Source organism: Prunus dulcis, chromosome 5 (genome assembly GCF_902201215.1).
Source record: "Prunus dulcis chromosome 5, ALMONDv2, whole genome shotgun sequence".
Classification (NCBI taxonomy): Eukaryota; Viridiplantae; Streptophyta; class Magnoliopsida; order Rosales; family Rosaceae; genus Prunus; species Prunus dulcis.
The window spans coordinates 4,661,959-4,679,673 of NC_047654.1; the positions used below are offsets into that span (position 1 = coordinate 4,661,959).

The 17,715-nt window shown below is 38.7% G+C and overlaps 3 protein-coding genes and 1 pseudogene across 5 annotated transcripts; 1 reads left to right on the plus strand and 3 right to left on the minus strand.

The window, feature by feature from the left end:
- Positions 1–230: 230 nt before the first annotated feature.
- Positions 231–2,012, minus strand: LOC117627083 (1,4-dihydroxy-2-naphthoyl-CoA thioesterase 1-like). The gene is made up of 3 exons (XM_034358991.1): positions 1,819–2,012; positions 1,494–1,685; positions 231–566 (listed from the first exon to the last, which is right to left on the minus strand). Exons 1-3 carry the CDS (start codon positions 1,984–1,986, stop codon positions 414–416), a joined length of 513 nt encoding a protein of 170 aa, XP_034214882.1. The 5' UTR covers positions 1,987–2,012; the 3' UTR covers positions 231–413.
- A 31-nt stretch (positions 2,013–2,043) lies between these two features.
- Positions 2,044–8,111, minus strand: LOC117627081 (probable methyltransferase PMT14). 2 transcript variants are annotated; one of them, XM_034358988.1, is made up of 6 exons: positions 7,964–8,111; positions 5,844–6,521; positions 5,286–5,496; positions 4,369–4,651; positions 2,803–3,187; positions 2,044–2,674 (listed from the first exon to the last, which is right to left on the minus strand). In XM_034358988.1, the coding sequence occupies exons 2-5, from the start codon at positions 6,486–6,488 to the stop codon at positions 2,806–2,808; spliced, it is 1,521 nt and encodes a 506-aa protein (XP_034214879.1). In that variant the 5' UTR covers positions 6,489–6,521; positions 7,964–8,111; the 3' UTR covers positions 2,044–2,674; positions 2,803–2,805. The 2 variants fall into 2 exon arrangements, with proteins under 2 accessions (XP_034214879.1, XP_034214878.1); XM_034358987.1 differs by having other exon boundaries at positions 2,044–2,679.
- LOC117627082 (1,4-dihydroxy-2-naphthoyl-CoA thioesterase 1-like) lies at positions 8,101–11,076 on the minus strand. 2 transcript variants are annotated; one of them, XM_034358989.1, is made up of 4 exons: positions 10,537–11,076; positions 10,211–10,402; positions 9,147–9,283; positions 8,101–8,335 (listed from the first exon to the last, which is right to left on the minus strand). In XM_034358989.1, the coding sequence occupies exons 1-4, from the start codon at positions 10,702–10,704 to the stop codon at positions 8,272–8,274; spliced, it is 561 nt and encodes a 186-aa protein (XP_034214880.1). In that variant the 5' UTR covers positions 10,705–11,076; the 3' UTR covers positions 8,101–8,271. The 2 variants fall into 2 exon arrangements, with proteins under 2 accessions (XP_034214880.1, XP_034214881.1); XM_034358990.1 differs by lacking the exon at positions 8,101–8,335 and having other exon boundaries at positions 9,049–9,283; positions 10,537–11,072.
- A 533-nt stretch (positions 11,077–11,609) lies between these two features.
- LOC117628875 lies at positions 11,610–12,788 on the plus strand (annotated as a pseudogene).
- The last annotated feature ends 4,927 nt before the right edge of the window (positions 12,789–17,715 follow it).

Here is a 17,715-nt window from a genome sequence, read left to right on the forward strand (position 1 = left end):
AGGAATCCCTTTCCATCACCCAATACCATATATATAAACACATGTTCAAACTCTTTTGAACAATGAACAGTTGAAAACTGCTCATATTTTGATGTTTTTATAGCTGCCTAATTTATTAAAATATGCTCAATATTTTCAAATAACAAGCAGCACATAAAACATGTTAGTTTATTTTTTTGTAATTTAAGCTTGCTAAACTAAGCATGATCCTACTATTTAGATCTCCATGGTTATATAATGGTATCATCTTCCTTGCATATTTTCACAACTTTATACACATTTCCTTACAATTTCAAAACCGGCAGCATCGTGCGGGCACCATTGCTAGTTATAATGCTAAAATCAAAGTGTCTTTAATTTCTCCATTGGTTCAATAACAAAAAGAGTTGAACATGAATAGGGTACAACGGAACTTATAATTTGGCATACTTCTTTATAGCATCACCGGCATCTTTTGCATGCTCTGGCACAGGCATGTTGCATAAAAGAGTAACTCTTGATGATGATACTAAGGATTTGATGTCTGAGTTTGAAGGATTAATCTTCCACAGTCTCACCTCCCAAACCTGCCCAAAATTGCCAAATCAAAACAACTTTGAATGATATAATCTGTTCATTGAATATAAATGAAACGATAAATTGATGAAAGATTAAAATATAAAAAACCAATGTGGAGGGCATTGGCACCCTAGTTGTTTCCTGCTTTGGATAATTAGGTATTGGCATTCACATTTCCCTAGTTTGAAATGGTGGCGGGATAGTCTGGATGGTGCCAACATGATTATTATATTTCCAGTAGGATATGGTCTGTAAATGGAGTGATGGAAAGAATGAGATGGAAAATTTATGACCCTATGGGGATAATGTTGTAGAGAAGATAAAACCGTATACAAATTCTAAAAGTCATTTGTTTCTTGGACACCTACACTACAACTATTGTTGTATTAGCAGTTGTAATTACAGTTAATTACTTGATGATAAAGTGATGTAGGATATGGGTGAATTGAGAATTTATGTAGTTTAGTGGAAGTGAAAACAATGGAAAACAGAAAATAGAACAAAAGGGATAGGTCTGGAATCTCTCCAGGGGTTTGGCTTCACACCAAGTAATCTTCAATCTCTGGAAAATAAACTTTACTCAATACTCAAATCTCAACTCCCATAATGAATTACATAGAAGGGGTATTTATCATAGTAAACATATTTTAGGAAAGAAATCCTAACCCAAATAAAATAGCAAACTTAGAAATCCTACTCAAACCTGGAAAAACTAAAAATCCTAATGAATCTGGATAACTTAGAGAACCTAGGAACTAACAAATAAATTAGGAAACTAATTAATAATTCCCTCTTCCATCTCTTTCGTTTGTAAACCCTAATGGTTGACAAAGATGTCCTCATCATGAAGACTGGAGAGAACTAGGAGCCTGGGAGATGGATTATAATTAAGAAGACAAGGAGGATAGGAATGCGAAGGTGAAGAGCAGAGGAACCTGAATGGTTTTGCCAAGATTAACAGGCGTGGCTTCAGCAAAGATATGGTCACCAAGCTCAGCACGCTTCAAATGGTTGATGCTGAGGTGAATCCCAGCCACCCTTTGAAAACCAGAGGCCAGGTGGGCTCCTATGCTAGCCAGAGACTCAGCTATGAGAGCTGATACCCCTCCATGCAACACCTTGAAAGGCTGGTCTCAGCAGCAAAGAAGAGTTAGTCATGTTACTTATTTCATTAACATCTTCTTTTACACTTTCAGCGGGAAAAAGATACATTATATGAACAAACAAACAAAGATAGAAAGAAAGAAAGAAGATGACGACCTGACAGCACCTTTGGGTGACATGTAGGTGACCGGACACCTTTTTTGGGGTTACCTCTTCAATCTCGAACCCAATTTCATGAAGGGAAACATCTAAAGCCTCCGTCTTTGACCGCGGTGATGGTGGTGGTGGTGCTGATGATGGCTTGGATTGGGACCGGGAAGCCATATGTGTATATGTTGTTACAATTGTGGTATATATCTATGCTCTTAGTTTCCTTCTCTGGCCTTTGGTGGTTTCCTTTGTTGTATAGATGATAGAACCAAAGCAATTCAATTCCCATTCATTGTTGGCAGTTGTTTTTTTTTGGCTTTTCCTGGATGAGAGTGGGTGGGAAGACTTTTTGCATTGGAGACAACGAATATCATATTACATACATTTTGGTCTTTGGTTGGTGGTCGCATGTCATCCTATGTTTATCTGGAGGGTCCACTGTCTAGTTCTGTTCTGGTCCAGGGATGGATAGATGGGAGGGTAGTTTAGTCCAGACATAGCATTGTTGGAGACGAGGTTAGGTGGGAGGAGCGCCTGTTAATCTGTAATGTCGGAAGGAGGGAGGAGGATTAGGTGGCTAGGCTCCTGGTCTTTGTCATCTGTTCCTTAGGAATAGTGAATTGTCGATTTTGCCCTTTACTAAATTTTTCTTTATGTTCCCTTTTTGCCCCTCTCTCTTTGGATGCAAACTCTCCCCACTGTTTCATTTCCACAGAACGATCGTCCGCTTCGAACCAGCTTGGTTGGGCTCGTTGGGGGGCAGCCATGGGATGCACGGCTTCGGTCTTCAGGATTCGTTGGGGGCCGTCGATTTCCATTTGGGCTGGCGCCTTGCGAATCTTGCCATTTGTTTGGTGTTCATCTCATCTCAAAAACAATAAAGGTTAACAAGCCCTGGAGGAAACTGATACACTTCCAACAAGGCAAATTTGTGCGTGTGTGTGTGTGTGTGAGAGAGAGAGAGAGAGAGAGAGAGAGAGAGAGGCATACCAGTCATGATAAATGCCAAACGAGACCTCTCTCATAAATAACACCTAAAGTGTTCTTTGCAATTGTAGGCACAACATTCATAACCCAAGATTTTCGTGATTCAAGGGCTGCTGCAAATCCTCCAAGGCCTGCATTCATATCCATGACATTCCGATATCTGGTAGTGCCAATCAAGTTGTTGATTCTTTTATAAGTATTTACATGCTTTTTCCAAAGTTTATTATCCTCTTGGTAAGATTCAGTAGTAACTCCACCAACTAAACCATTAGCTATTCTTGGAGGGACTGCATAAAGCTTTGCAGGAAACTTCAACGCCCCCACTGCTACTTCATTTGCATTGGTTACCTCAGGAGAGGGGGCTACGCATGTGTCCATTTTCTTGTACCTGAAACATACCACATCAAACTAAGAATTATGATTGCTGTAACAATCTAACTCTAGAACTGGAATACATCCTTTCAAAAATGCCCTTATCAGAATTGAATAGGACATGCATGTATGGAGAAAACAAGAAGAAAAAAGGGCGGCCAAATGAACTTGAGCAAGTGAGATAGAAATAGACTGAAACTTCATCACTGATCTAAGTGAACCCGCCTTGTATAATTGCAACATTTGTAGGAAATGAAGCCAATCTTTGCAATTACTAGAATCATAGGATGATAAAGGGGGGAAAATAACATAAAAGCAAAGTAGAAAAGAGAAAGTTCTAATAAATGGAATCTAAAGTTATACAATCATTCTGTTTATATCAATGCATTTTAGGTAATTCTGAACTAGGGGACCAACTCAAACAATGAAAACCTGTCCAACTTCTACTGTCGAGAGATTTATATCTTCTAAGACTCCATAGCATTGACTAACATAAAATTCATAAGCACAACATTTTCTTCTAATCAAAGTGTGTGCAAGAACACAATGGGAGGTAGGGGCTTTATTACTTAGTGTTCCCAAATAAAACAGAATTATTGTCTAGAACAACATAATAATTACAGAAGGACAGGGCACAAGAAAATTCCAGTCTACAAATATAAAGTAACGAGTGATGCAAGAGGTACAAAGACATTAACTGAAAAACTTTTCACAAACTGGAGGCATGCAACCAGCACATCACGTTTACAGAGGGGCGGGAATGTGGAATATGTGCAACATGCCAATTCGACTACCATGTCTGTCTGTAAACCTATGTTATATTTAACAATTTCCTAGATAAGTGGACTGGTTTGCTGGTTGAAACCAAAGTCAGTAACCAATGCACTACTTTTTTTCTCTTTGATACTTCATGTTTTGAGAAATATTGGCAGGGAAATCCAGCAACAGCTACTTCATATTATATAATTTGAGGTTTTCAAAAAGGGTTTCCTTGCATTATCCTGTGACCTGTCACCTGCTGCAAAGTCCTGCGCCTCTTTCCCCTAACTGGGTATGTCTCACTTCCGGAAAAATCTACCAAACCTCAAGTCAGAGGCAGGGAGACTTTATCCAGAACCATGAGATTATCTTTAAACATGATTAGTGAATATTTAAGAACAATAAACAAGGCTCCTCAGCACAGTTCCTGGAACTCACCAGACATCATCAGCATCCTCTGTCTGGCATACATTGACAGACTTGCTTTTGCAGGATTTTGTATTAACTTTTTTCTTCCAAATAGCCATATCTCCTTTCTCATACTTTTTCTCCCAGCAAAGACTTTCAGCTAGTGCTTCAATCTGTGTTTGCTCTGTCTGGACATCCTCCTTAGACCGCTTCCATGTTTTGTAGTATGTCTTCCAATTAATTGGAGGTCCAGACAAGATCCAATATCCACCAGGTCTAAGGACTCGATCAACTTCTTTTAGGTACATCCCATCTACACACAGCCGTTCAGCATGTGAATCATTTAACTTCCAGCACTTACAGAGATATTCAGTAAATAAACTATTCTTGAATGTCGAAACATGGAAAACAAAGTTAAAAGATGGGACTACAATCAGAAGCCCTATTTTATATAGAAGTCAACAGATGAGGATGGATTGAGGAAGTCAATATCAACCAAAAGAAAACTTGGGAAAATAAAATTTTAGCAGGGTTGGTAACTAAATTAATTGCCAGATATGTAAGACTTGCAGACAATTTATCACCCTTGTAAGACTTATTTACACTTTTTGGCATAAAACCTCATAGAAAACATGAAGTTACATAGAAAAATAGTCTTCAAAATGAAAGTGTGAAAATCAGTAATCATTTATACCAATGGAAATCAAGTATAAATGTTTACCAAACGACTCTAAGCTTATTTCAGTGGTCAACCTTGAGAATCGAGGCAAGATTGTGACAATTAATTTGACCATATGATCTGAGTATGGAAATAGATATAGATATGTTTTTCTACTATCTGTATTCAACTTAAGAGTTCACTAATTCAACTCTAATTTAATATATATAATACAGAAACTAAGGAAATCAAATGTGATTGCTCCATGCTGGTTACATCAAGATCTTACCATTTGCAGTCCATGGAATTAAACACCGAGAGCACTGAGCCATATCAAAGGCCCTAGATGGGTATGGGAGACGAATTGATCCAAGCACACCAATAACAGCAGGTACACATCGCTCCAATGCAAACTGCGCTTGTGCTTCATGATTATCCCGTGGTGCAAAGGACATGGCTAATACATTTCTCTTTAGCAAGTATGCACCCCAACTTGCAACCTGTATCATGGTTGGTCTCATTAGTAAAGAACCACATATGAACAAAAGAACTGTGTGTGAACATGTATACTAGGATACCTCACTGCTCAGATACATACATGATTTAGCTACATATATATAACACAGTATCATTGAATGTGCATTTGCATTCACTATACGCACAAGCAAATCTACCTAACATTCTCTGGAGACAGAAAAGCCATTGTTGTACTCATAGTCTTGGATTGACTAAAGGAATTTAAGTCGCTCAAATTAAATGCAGATGACAGAATGGCAATGTGAAGCAATGAATGTAACATGCAAATGCAAAAATAAAAGCACAAGCATAGTTAAGAAAACCAACATACACCACAACCAGTATCCAATGCGGTCCTGACAGAGCCATCTGAAATCGGAATACCTGATGCTAGTTCGTCAATATATGCACCAGCGCCTTGGAGGAACATTGTTCCTCCACCTGGAAATTTGAAAACATTTCCCTGAAACTGCACCCAGTTCTGAACAGCTTTCTCAACTGTCAGGCTTTTATAAGGGATGTTGGCATAGTGGACATAGTCACGGCCTTTAGGCCAGGGGAAAAGAGTCATATATCCTTTCCATTCTGGAATAAGACAATGCAATTTTTCCTCTTCTGGTGGACAATGCCTTTCCCTGTATATCATATTTTCCCTGGGGAATTTCATTGCTCGGTCTTGCTCTTGACAAGGAGTATAATCAGCATACTTAACATCACAAGGCTTGAACTCTTTGACTTTAGGTTCAGAGGGTTCAACTATCTCCTCAATGTTGTGAAGTGTTTCAAAGTTCAAATTAGTAAAGACATTGCTGCAATCTGTCTGCTTGGTTACTGGAAATGCTATGCTATCTCCTTTTCCAAAACCACTCTTTTGCCGTGCTCCAAGAAGGTAGAAGAAACAACACAGAGCAATAACAACGAATATGGATATCGTGCTTCTTGTTCTGTTTCCTGAAGAATTATGCTTAGATTTCATGATATTGTTGCAATTAACTCCCTCAACCCTGCACTAATAATAGAAAACTTAGAGTCGATTATTTGAAGTAAATGGTCAATAGTCGAGAACCGACAGAATAAGTATGCTTGAAGAAAAAAAAAAAAAAAAAATCATTAGCACGTTGCAGTCTGTTATAAATAAATAACATATATCTCAATAACTTGATTAATTGTTCCAAAGTGTGGTTAATTTCTCCTGGCCAAATTTGCAGTCTGATATACATCAGACTTTTAATCAGCTCGACTTTTGGTAAATAACCTACCTACAGAGGATTTTGCACTCATTCTACTTTCAACCAATGTTGAAAATACAAATTCGCCTTCCATTTGGATGAGGGAAAATAACTTGGAATTTAGCTAAAAGTCGGGAATTTAAGAGGAGAAATTGACAATTCCCTTGTTTGGCAACTTAAGTGCGGAATTTATTAAATGACGTGCAGAAAAAAATGTCTAAATTGGGACATCAAATTCCCAAGTTTAATTTCCACCAAAATAGGTGTCACTTCACAATTTCCATAGTGTCATTTACAAAATTCTGTCATTCACAAAATTCGACATACATAAATCCAAACACTGAAATCTTCAATTCCTAGAAATTAAAATTATAGAAATCTAAAGTCCGTCATTTTATAATTCTATGTCATTTTCAATTCCTTCATCCAAACAGAGGGATCATCAGATCAGTACCGAGAACTAACTAATTGACACAAAATTTCGAGGAAGATAATAAAATAAATCCAGATGGCATCACCGTTTCAGGATTGAGACATGAGTAACATGACAGATTCCGGATACGGTAAGTTTCTAGAGGCTATGAACTACGCATACATTTATGGTTAAGGACTTTAAGAAATAAGCAGCAACTAGATTTGTTGAAGAGAGAGTGAGTTTGCAATCACAGCAGGATTAAATGAACTAATGAAGGAGTGGATTAAATTAAACTTAGAGACTTTCTGGTATATCCATTGTCATTGCTATTCCAAAATATGGGATTGGATTAAATTAAGGATTAACATCACCAGTAGGCAATTTAGAAAGTTACATTGCCTTGGAAAGTTATCAATCATCCATTGCCTTTTACTAATCTGTAGCTCTTTTCATTTTTTTTCTCAGTTGGATGCAACTTAGAAAGTTATCAATCATCCATTGCCTTAAATCAAGCTGCCCTCTTGGATCCTAAAATGTTCAATCCCTTGATCTGAAGCCAAGATGTACAAACAATGAAATTTATAACTAAATCTTAAACCTTTTAAGCCAAAAACAAAAACAAGATCACAATCTTTTTTCACACAGCCCATAAAAGGAAAAGCTAGTGCAAGCACAGATCTTGTGCTATTATACAGTGGGAAGAAAACCAAAAACCAAAAACCAAAAAATGACATTAAAATGAAGCAAAGAAGAACAATGCATAAAGAGAAAATAGTAAGAGGTGAAAACCGGGATCAAATAGCTAACCTGAAAATGGGAGAGAATGGTGTGAAAGCTTTAGAGAGATGAGCCCTCCAGTGGGTATATGGTATTTGAAGTTCTCTCTCCCTCCACTCCCCCCACAGTGCTAGTGACTAGTGAGAGAATCTGCGAAGCACAGAGAGAGAGAGAGAGACTGTGTGAAATCACAGTGAGTGAGTGAGTGGGAGAGAATTTATGTAGAGCAGATAGAGGTGGTGGAGGCAATGTAGAAATTTGATGACTTTGGTCTTCAACTCTGCTTTGGAAACTCACTGGGTTGAACTTGAGTCATCCGCCGACAGAGCAATTATGCGCTACTCTCTGGAGCATGCAATGAGCTGTAGCCCTTCCGAGGACAATTCAAATCCCGAAATAAAACTACATAAAAGAGGTATCTATATAAATTACCATGCGACTTGTAGTCAGGGTGGAACCAAAAACTTTCATACGGGTGAGCTATAAATGTTTTTTTTTCGGTTTAAGTAGATGCAAGGGTTGGAATGAGGTGAGTTAATTTTCACTAAATATACTAAATTTTGTACAAGTGAAACTAATGTTTACTAATCCGTTATTGGATTATGAGGAATTGAATTGAGGATGAATTAAATTGAGGTGGTGTTGGATTGAGGGGAATTAGATTCCGGATTCCAAATTTATGTCAACAGAGTCAAAACCTCTGCAGAGAAGGAGAAAGAATTTAAGTCACCTACACAGCAGAGCCAAGAAGACCTAGATCCCCTTCAAACAGACATCAAAGTAGAGGAATCCTTTTCCACAACCCAATACCATATATATAAACACATGTTCAAACTCTTTTGAACAATGAACAGCTGAAAACTGCTCATATTTTGATGTTTTATAGCTGCTTAATTTAGTAAAATATGCCCAATATTTTCAAATAACAAGCAGCACATGAAACATGTGAGTTTATTTTTTTGTAATTTAAGCTTGCTAAACTAAGCATGATCCTACTATTTAGATCTCCATGGTTTTATAAATGGTATTACCTTCCTTGCATATTTTCACGACTTTATACACATTTCCTTACAATTTCAAACCCCGCAGCATCGCGCGGGCACCGTTGCTAGTTATAATGCTAAAATCAAAGTGTCTTTAATTTCTCCATTGGATCAATAACAAAAAGAGTTGAACATGAATAGGGTACAACAAAACTTATAATTTGGCATACTTCTTTATAGCATCACCGGCATCTTTTGAATGCTCTGGCACAGGCATGTTGCATAAAAGAGTAACTCTTGATGATGATACTAAGGATTTGATGTCTGAGTTTGAAGGATTAATCTTCCAGAGTCTCACCTCCCAAACCTGCCCAAAATTGCCAAATCAAAACAACTTTGAATGATATAATCTGTTCATTGAATATAAATGAAACGATAAATTGATGAAAGATTAAAATATAAAAAACCAATGTGGACGGCATTGGCACCCTAGTTGTTTCCTGCTTTGGATAATTAGGTATTGGCATTCACATTTCCCTAGTTTGAAATGGTGGCGAGATAGTCCGGATGGTGCCAACATGATTATTATATTTCCAGTAGGAAATTGTCTGTAAATGGAGTGATGGAAAGAATAAGATGGAAAATTTATAACCCTATGTGGATAATGTTGTAGAGAAGATAAAACCGTATACAATTTCTAAATGTCATTTGTTTCTTGGACACCTACACTACAACTATTGTTGTATTAGCAGTTGTAATTACAGTTAATTGGACGTGATACTTGATGATGGAGTGATGTAGGATATGGGTGAATTGAGAATTTAGGTAGCTTAGCAGAAGCGAAAACAGTGAAAACCAGAAAATAGAACAAAAGGGATAGGTCTGGAATCTCTCCAAGAGTTTGGCTCCACACCAAGTAGTCTTCACTGGAAAATAAACTCTACTCAATATTCAAATCTCAACTCCCATAATGAATTACATAAGGGGTATTTATCATAGTAAACTTATTTTAGGAAAGAAATCCTAATCCAAATAAAATAGCAAACTTAGAAATCCTACTGAAATCTGGAAAAACTAAAAATCATGAATCTGGAAAACTTAGAGAACCTAGTAACTAACAAATAAATTAGGAAACTAATTAATAATTCCCTCTTCCATCTCTTTCGTTTGTAAACCCGAATGGTTGACAAAGATGTCCTCATCATGAAGACTGGAGAGGACTAGAAGCCTGGGAGATGGATTATAATTAAGAAGACAAGGAGGATAGGAATGCGACGGTGAAGAGCAGAGGAACCTGAATGGTTTTGCCAAGATTGACAGGCGTGGCTTCAGCGAAGATATGGTCACCAAGCTCAGCACGCTTCAAATGGTTGATGCTGAGGTGAATCCCAGCCACCCTTTGTAAACCAGAGGCCAGGTGGGCTCCTATGCTAGCCAGGGCCTCAGCTATGAGAGCTGATACCCCTCCATGCAACACCTTGAAAGGCTGGTCTCAGCAGCAAAGAACAGTTATGTCATATTACTTATTTCATTAACATCTTCTTTTAGACTTTCAGCAGGAAAAAGATTTATCATATGAACAAACAAACAAAGATAGAAAGAAAGAAAGAAGATGATGACCTGACAGCACTTTTGGGTGACATGGAGGTGGCCGGAGACCTTTTTTGGGGTTACCTCTTCAATCTCGAACCCAATTCCATGAAGGGGAACATCCAAAGCCTCCGTCTTTGACCGCGGTGATGGTGGTGGTGGTGCTGATGATGGCTTGGATTGGGACCGGGAAGCCATATCTATATCAATATAAATATAAATATATATATATATATATCAGTGTTTATGTTGTTATAATTGTGGTATATATCTATGCTCTTAGTTTCCTTCTCTGGCCTTTGGTGGTTTCCTTTGTTGTATAGATGATAGAACCAAAGCAATTCAATTCCCGTTCATTGTTGGCTGTTGTTTGTTTGGCTTTTCCTGGATGAGAGTGGGTGGGAAGACTTATTGCATTGGAGATGATGAATATCATATGACATACACTTTGGTCTTTGGTTGGTGGTGGCATGTTATCCTTTGTTCATCTGTCCTGGTCCAGGGATGGATAGATGGAAGGGTAGTTTAGTCCACACAAAGCATTGTTGGAGACGAGGTTAGGTGGGAGGAGCGCCTGTTAATCTCTGATGTCTAAAGGAGGGAGGAGGATTAGGTGGCTAGGCTACTGGTCTTTTGTCATCTGTTCATTTTTGCCATTATTTATTATTATTATAGTCTTTTTCTCCTTTTATTTTGTCTAGAGTCAGGAACGGAAAGGGGAATTTTCTCACATACATTGTCAAAGTGTCAAAAGAATTCGAATATGAGACTACTCACCTATAAGTTAATGTCTTTTTTCGTTAGACTATACCATGTTGGTTATTCCTTTCCTCACCTGGGCTCTTTTATTTGGCCATAAATTTAGACAGGAAGCCACTATCATCTTTTGTTTTATCTTTTCAGTGAATTAGCACCTTATTTACTTAAATATCCAATAACTTTTTGTTTTCTTTTTAAGCCCTTTATCTAGATCTAGATTTTGGACAATTTAATCCTTGCGCGTTGCGCGTGTGTTTTGTATGCTTACGTATCTCAACTTTTTATTCTTACTTGTATAATATAAAATAAAATATAAAGTTATTCCAACTCTTTTCTTAACTTACATGGAACATAAACATGGTCAAGATGTTGTTTCCTGGACTTGGATGATTTCGGGTCCTGCTAAGTGTGGCTTTGTAGAGGAAGCAATTCTTAAGTTTATGTACATGGATGTAGAGCCTAATTATGCTACTCTTGTCATTGTTATGTCTGCTTGTTTTAGTTTAGGAGCTTTCAAGTTTGGTAAAGTTGTTCATGGCTATTGCCTGAGGAATTTACGTGGAAGGAATATTATTTTGGACAATGCAGGGTTGGTTTTCTATTTGAGATGTGGGTCTTTGGTGAGTGCCAGGTACCTGTTTGTAAATATGCCTAAGAGGGACTGTGTATTCTTGAACTAGCATGGTGGGTGGTTATGCACAAAGAGGCTTTTGTGAAGAGGCAGCGAGGCTTTTCCAACAGATGGTACAGGGAGGGGAAGCTGAGCCTAATGAGGCTACCATTGTCAACACATCGTCAGCGTGTTCTTCGACTGGGGCACTGAGTTTAGGCCAGTGGATTCATCCCTATGTAAGTACGTGGCGGATCTCATGGTGAATGGCAATGTGGGAAATGCCTTACTCAACATGTATGACAAGTGTGGTGAAGTACGTATGGCAATTTCGGTGTTTAAAGGCCTGGATTGTAAGGATATCATTTCGTGGAGCAACAGCTCTTTTCGCTTATGCTAGTCCATGGGGTTCCTCCTGATGATGTAACCTTCCTTGGCTTGTTATCAGCGAGCAGTCACACAGGCCTAGTTGATCAAGGGTTGATAGTCTTTAGTGCTATGAAAGATGTTTACGGGATTGTTCCTAAAACGCAGCATTATGCCTGTCGGGTTCATATGTATGGCCGAGCAGGGTTCTTGGAAGAAGCAGAGGGTTTCTTTAAAGAAATGCCAACAAAAGCAGATGGCTCTGTTTGGGGAGCGCTGCTTAATGCTTGCAGAATTCATGGGAATGATAATATGTTTGAGAGGATCAGGGATGGTCTCCTCAAGAGTAGAGGATTAAGCACTGGAACTTATGCTCTATCGTCGAATATGTATGCTAATCAATAGATGGGATTATGCTAATAAGCTAATCAATAGATGGGATTATGCTAATAAGCTAATCAATAGATGGGATTATGCTAATAAGGTTCGTGACGAAACGAGATGGATGGGGCTGAAGAAACTGCCCGGATGTAGTCATACAGGTTGATCCATCCGTCTCTCCATAGGATGATCTCAATACATTATTGCCATACCTGTAAAGTAGCTGCTTCTCCTATTTTTAGCTCTAATTGGAAATAGAAAATATCGTAACACATTGGCATTCTTTTCTTTTTCTTTTTCTGCTTGGAGCATTCGCAAGTTTTTAGATCATCTATCATGTGACGAGGTCCTATGCTGACCCATCCTCTATAAGTTTGTAACAGTACTGATTCACAATCTGAAAAATAAGATGCGTTAGGCAAAGAGAATGAATGTTGAAGTTACAGCATCTTAAACTATACTTGAACTTCAATGATTGATTTAGTGATTGATTTACACGTCCTTAATTTAGGGGATTTGATCTTGTTGCTTGTAATTAGAGTTTTCCTGGTTGTGGTGTGTTGGCCATCAGCTCTTAGACTGGCCAATGGTTCTTAACCTGGCCAGTGGATATTAGCCTTCCCTAGCTTATACATATATACCTGTGTAATCTTGTAAACAAAATATAATGAGAAAATATATTCTCCCCATCATTTTCCACATGGTATCAGAGCAGGAACCTTAACCGGCCTGTCAACATTTTTTCCTTTGTTTCTTCTGTACATGCCATTCAATAATGGCAGAAGATAATCCTTTTGGCTCTGAAGCTGAAAGCTTCACAGCACCTCCTTCTAGTTTTCCAGAAGCTGAAGTCAACCCAAACCAGCGACTGTGCTCTGTGTTGTTAAATGAGTTTAACTATCTTCCATGGTCTAGAGCAGTAACTCTTGCCCTTGGAGGAAGATCCAAACTCAGATTTGTTAATGGAACCATTGAGGCACCTGAAGATTCGTCTCCGGAGTATGAAGCATGGCTGTGCAAAGACCAACTGGTCATGTCGTGGCTCCTTAACTCCATGGATCCTAAGCTGTCTGAAATCTTCAGTTTTTCAGAATCTTCTCTTTCTCTTTGGAAGGCAGTCAAAGATATGTATGGCAATCAAAACAATGCAGCTCGAGTGTTCCAACTTAAGAGGAATCTTGCAAGTCTCCAACAAGGTGATAAATCCTTTGTTCATCATCTCGGTTGCATGAAAAATATGTGGAACGAACTAGATATGTATCGACCACATACTATCGATGCTGCCATACTATTAAAAAGGTCTGAGGAAGACAAAATTTTTCATTTGCTTGCAAGTTTGGGGTCTGAATATGAAGATCTTAGAAGCCATATTCTAATGAACCCCGAACTTCCATCATTTGCAAGTGTTTGCACTACTGTCCAGCGAGAAGAAGTACGTAGGAAAGTCATGAATGTTGACATCAAATCTAGTGTGTCTGAGGCTAGAGCTTTTGTGACAAACCACAAGTCATCTGGAGATAGAGTGTACAAGGGAAAAAGGCCAGATCTGAAGTGTTTACACTGCAATAATATTGGACATCTAATAGATCGATGCTGGATATTACACCCTGAGTTGAAGCCAAAGTTTGAGAACAAGCCTTCAAGAGACTACAAGGGCTCACAAACCAGATCACATACAAACAAAAACCATGCTGCTGCTGCTACATCAATTGATGGGCTGATGAACTTCACAGCCAATCCGGCTGACTTGATAAATGAATTCTCAGCCTATCTTCACACCAAAAAAGGAAGCACAAGCGAAGTATTGACGGGTGGAAATCAAACTGCTCTCCTTGGGCAGTTTGCAGGATTCTTAGCTGAGTCTCGTGTACCTCAAGGAGATGTTCCAGGTATTATGTGTGCTCTTTCAACTGCTCTAAATGTTAGTCATTCTCATGATTTTTGGATTATAGACTCAGGTGCCACTGATCACATGACAAATTAATATTCAAAGCTATACAATTTTGAAAGCTACACTACACCATCACTAGTTTCTATAGCAAATGGTAGAGGTGTACCCGTTCTAGGTAGAGGGAAAGTTAAACTGATTTCAGATAGTGTTGAGTCCACAGCATTATATGTTCCATCATTTCCTTTTCAATTGCTGTCCGTAGGAAGGATTACAAATTCTCTCAACTGTCGTGCAATTTTCTCCCCTCACAATGTTGTTTTTCAGGATCTAGCCACCAAGAAGCTGATTGGTGAAGGTCACTACCTAAATGGGCTGTACTATTTTTCAAAGAACCTTAATGTTCCAAAAGGGTTCCAAGTCAGTTCAAATCTAGAACATCAGTTGTGGCACCAACGTCTAGCACATCCCTCAGAATTTGTTTTGTCTACTTTGTTCCCTAGCTTATGCAAATCCTCACTTGTATGTGAAATCTGTCATTTGTCAAAATTTACTAGACTTCCATTTAATTCTTCCATATCTAGAGCTAGCAAGCTTTTTGAGATGGTGCACTCCGATGTTTGGGGACCTGCACCTCTAGAGTCTTTTGATGGTTATAGGTACTACGTTACCTTTGTTGATGATTTTTCAAGAGTCACTTGGTTGTACCTCCTAAAATTCAAAAGTGAAGTCATGGATGCTTTCAAGAATTTTCATAATCTTGTCATGAACCATTTTTCGTCTCAAATTCACATACTAAGGTCTGATAATGACACTGAATATACATCCAAAAATATGACTAACTATTTGAGCACACATGGCATTATACATATCAAACAAGTTGTGTAGGTACTCCTCAGCAAAATGGAATTGCCGAAAGGAAGAATAGGGATCTACTTGAGAAAACCAGAGCTCTAATGTTACAAATGAATGTGCCTAAGAGGTTTTGGTCTCAAGGAGTTCTTGCAGCTACCTACCTCATCAACAGACTGCCTAGTCGGGTTTTGGATTCAAAATCACCATATGAGGTCATGCAAAACAAAAAAAATTAACCTTTCCCATCTGAGAATTTTTGGATGTACTTGTTATGCTCATATCCAATCCCATCACGGAGACAAGCTTGATCCCAAGGCAATTAAGTGTGTTTTCATGGGTTACTCCTCCACTCAAAAAGGTTACAAATGTTACAATCCATGTTCCAGGAAGCTATTTGTCTCAAGAGATGTAAGGTTTGATGAGATCAAACCATATTTCAACAAACCATCAGATCAAAATCGTCAGGGGGAGCACTTACTGGATTTCTTTCCATTACCAAATCCAGTCGAAACAAGTGATTGTGTTCATTCAGTACCTCACAACAGTGACTCTCATGCAACCAATATTGACAACGTGATTATTGGAGATGAAACTGAAGCCTCCGAAGCACAAGTTGTTCCTCATGACAATGACACATCATCTATAGAAGAGAGTGGAGCTGAACCTACTGTGATCCCATCTCACCCTCGGAGGAATCCAACTCGAGATAGACATCCACCATCAAGGCTACAAGACTATGTAACGTTCAATGTAAGGTACCCAATTCATAAGTTTGTAAATTACTCCAAAGTCTCTCCCTCCCATGCAGCTTTTCTCAGTAAATTGTCAAATGAAAGTGAACCAAGGAATTTTCAAGAAGCCAATCTTCAAGATGTTTGGAGGCTAGCCATGGAAGAAGAACTCAAGGCTTTGGATGAAAATAAAACCTGGAGTGTAGTCCAGCTTCCAAAGGGAAAGAAGGTGGTAGGCAGTAGGTGGATCTACAAAACCAAATTTAATTCTGATGGCTCAATTGAAAGACACAAGGCAAGGTTGGTGGCTCGCGGTTTTACTCAAACGTTTGGAGTTGATTATAAGGAGACATTTGCTCCTGTGGCTAAGATGAGTACAGTGAGGGTTTTGTTATCTGTTGCAGTTAATCATGAGTGGCCGTTGTACCAAATGGATGTAAAAAACGCTTTTTTGCATGGAGACCTTGAAGAGGAAGTTTACATGCAATTACCTCCTGGTCATCCACAAGCACAGAATTCAAGTATGGTTTGCAAGCTTCACAAATCCATTTATGGATTGAAACAATCTCCACGTGCCTGGTATGCCAAGCTGAGCTCTGTACTTGAAAAGTTTGGTTTCAAGAGAAGTCATGCTGATTCATCCTTGTTTGTTCGAACTGGTTCAGTTGGCAAATTAGTTGTTCTAATCTATGTTGATGATATTATCATCACAGGTGATAATATTGATGAGATTAACACTCTTAAGCATTCTCTTCATCAGAAATTTGCCATTAAAGACTTAGGAGTGTTAAAATACTTCCTTGGGATTGAAATGGCTACTTCTCCCAAGGGACTGTTTTTAAGTCAACGGAAGTATGTGATTGACTTGCTTCAAGAAGTGAAGATGATAGATTGCAAACCGGCCCGTACACCTCTTGATAGCAAATTGAAGTTGGACTTGGAAGGAGAGCCTCTCAGCAATATAAGTTACTATCAAAGACTGGTGGGTAAGCTTATATATCTCACCATTACTAGACCGGATATAACTTACGCCGTCAGTCTTGTAAGCCAATTCATGCATGCACCCACTGAGGCTCATTTAAACGTTGTTAAAAGGATTCTAAGATACCTCAAGGGCTCCATTGGTCGGGGAATTATCATGAAGAACAATGGTCATACTCAAATCATGGCATACCCCGATGCTGACTGGGCAGGGAATGCTATTGATAGAAAATCCACTACAGGCTACTGCACATTTGTTGGAGGAAACATCGTGACATGGAAGAGCAAAAAGCAAAATGTAATTGCTCGCTCAAGTGCCGAAGCTGAGTATAGAGCCATGGCTTCCACTGCATGTGAACTCATTTGGCTCAAAAGCCTTTTATCAGACTTGGGTTTTTTGAGCAACAAACCTATGTCTCTTTTTTGTGACAATCAGGCAGCTATGCATATTGCCTCCAATCCCGTGTTCCATGAACGGACCAAACACATTGACGTTGACTGTCACTATGTTCGTGAACAAGTTCAGTCCAAGGTAATTCAAACCACATTCACTCGGAGCCATGATCAACTTGCTGATGTTTTCACCAAGTCTCTTGCTTCCACTCAGTTTCAACGCTTGCTGTCCAAGCTTGGATCAA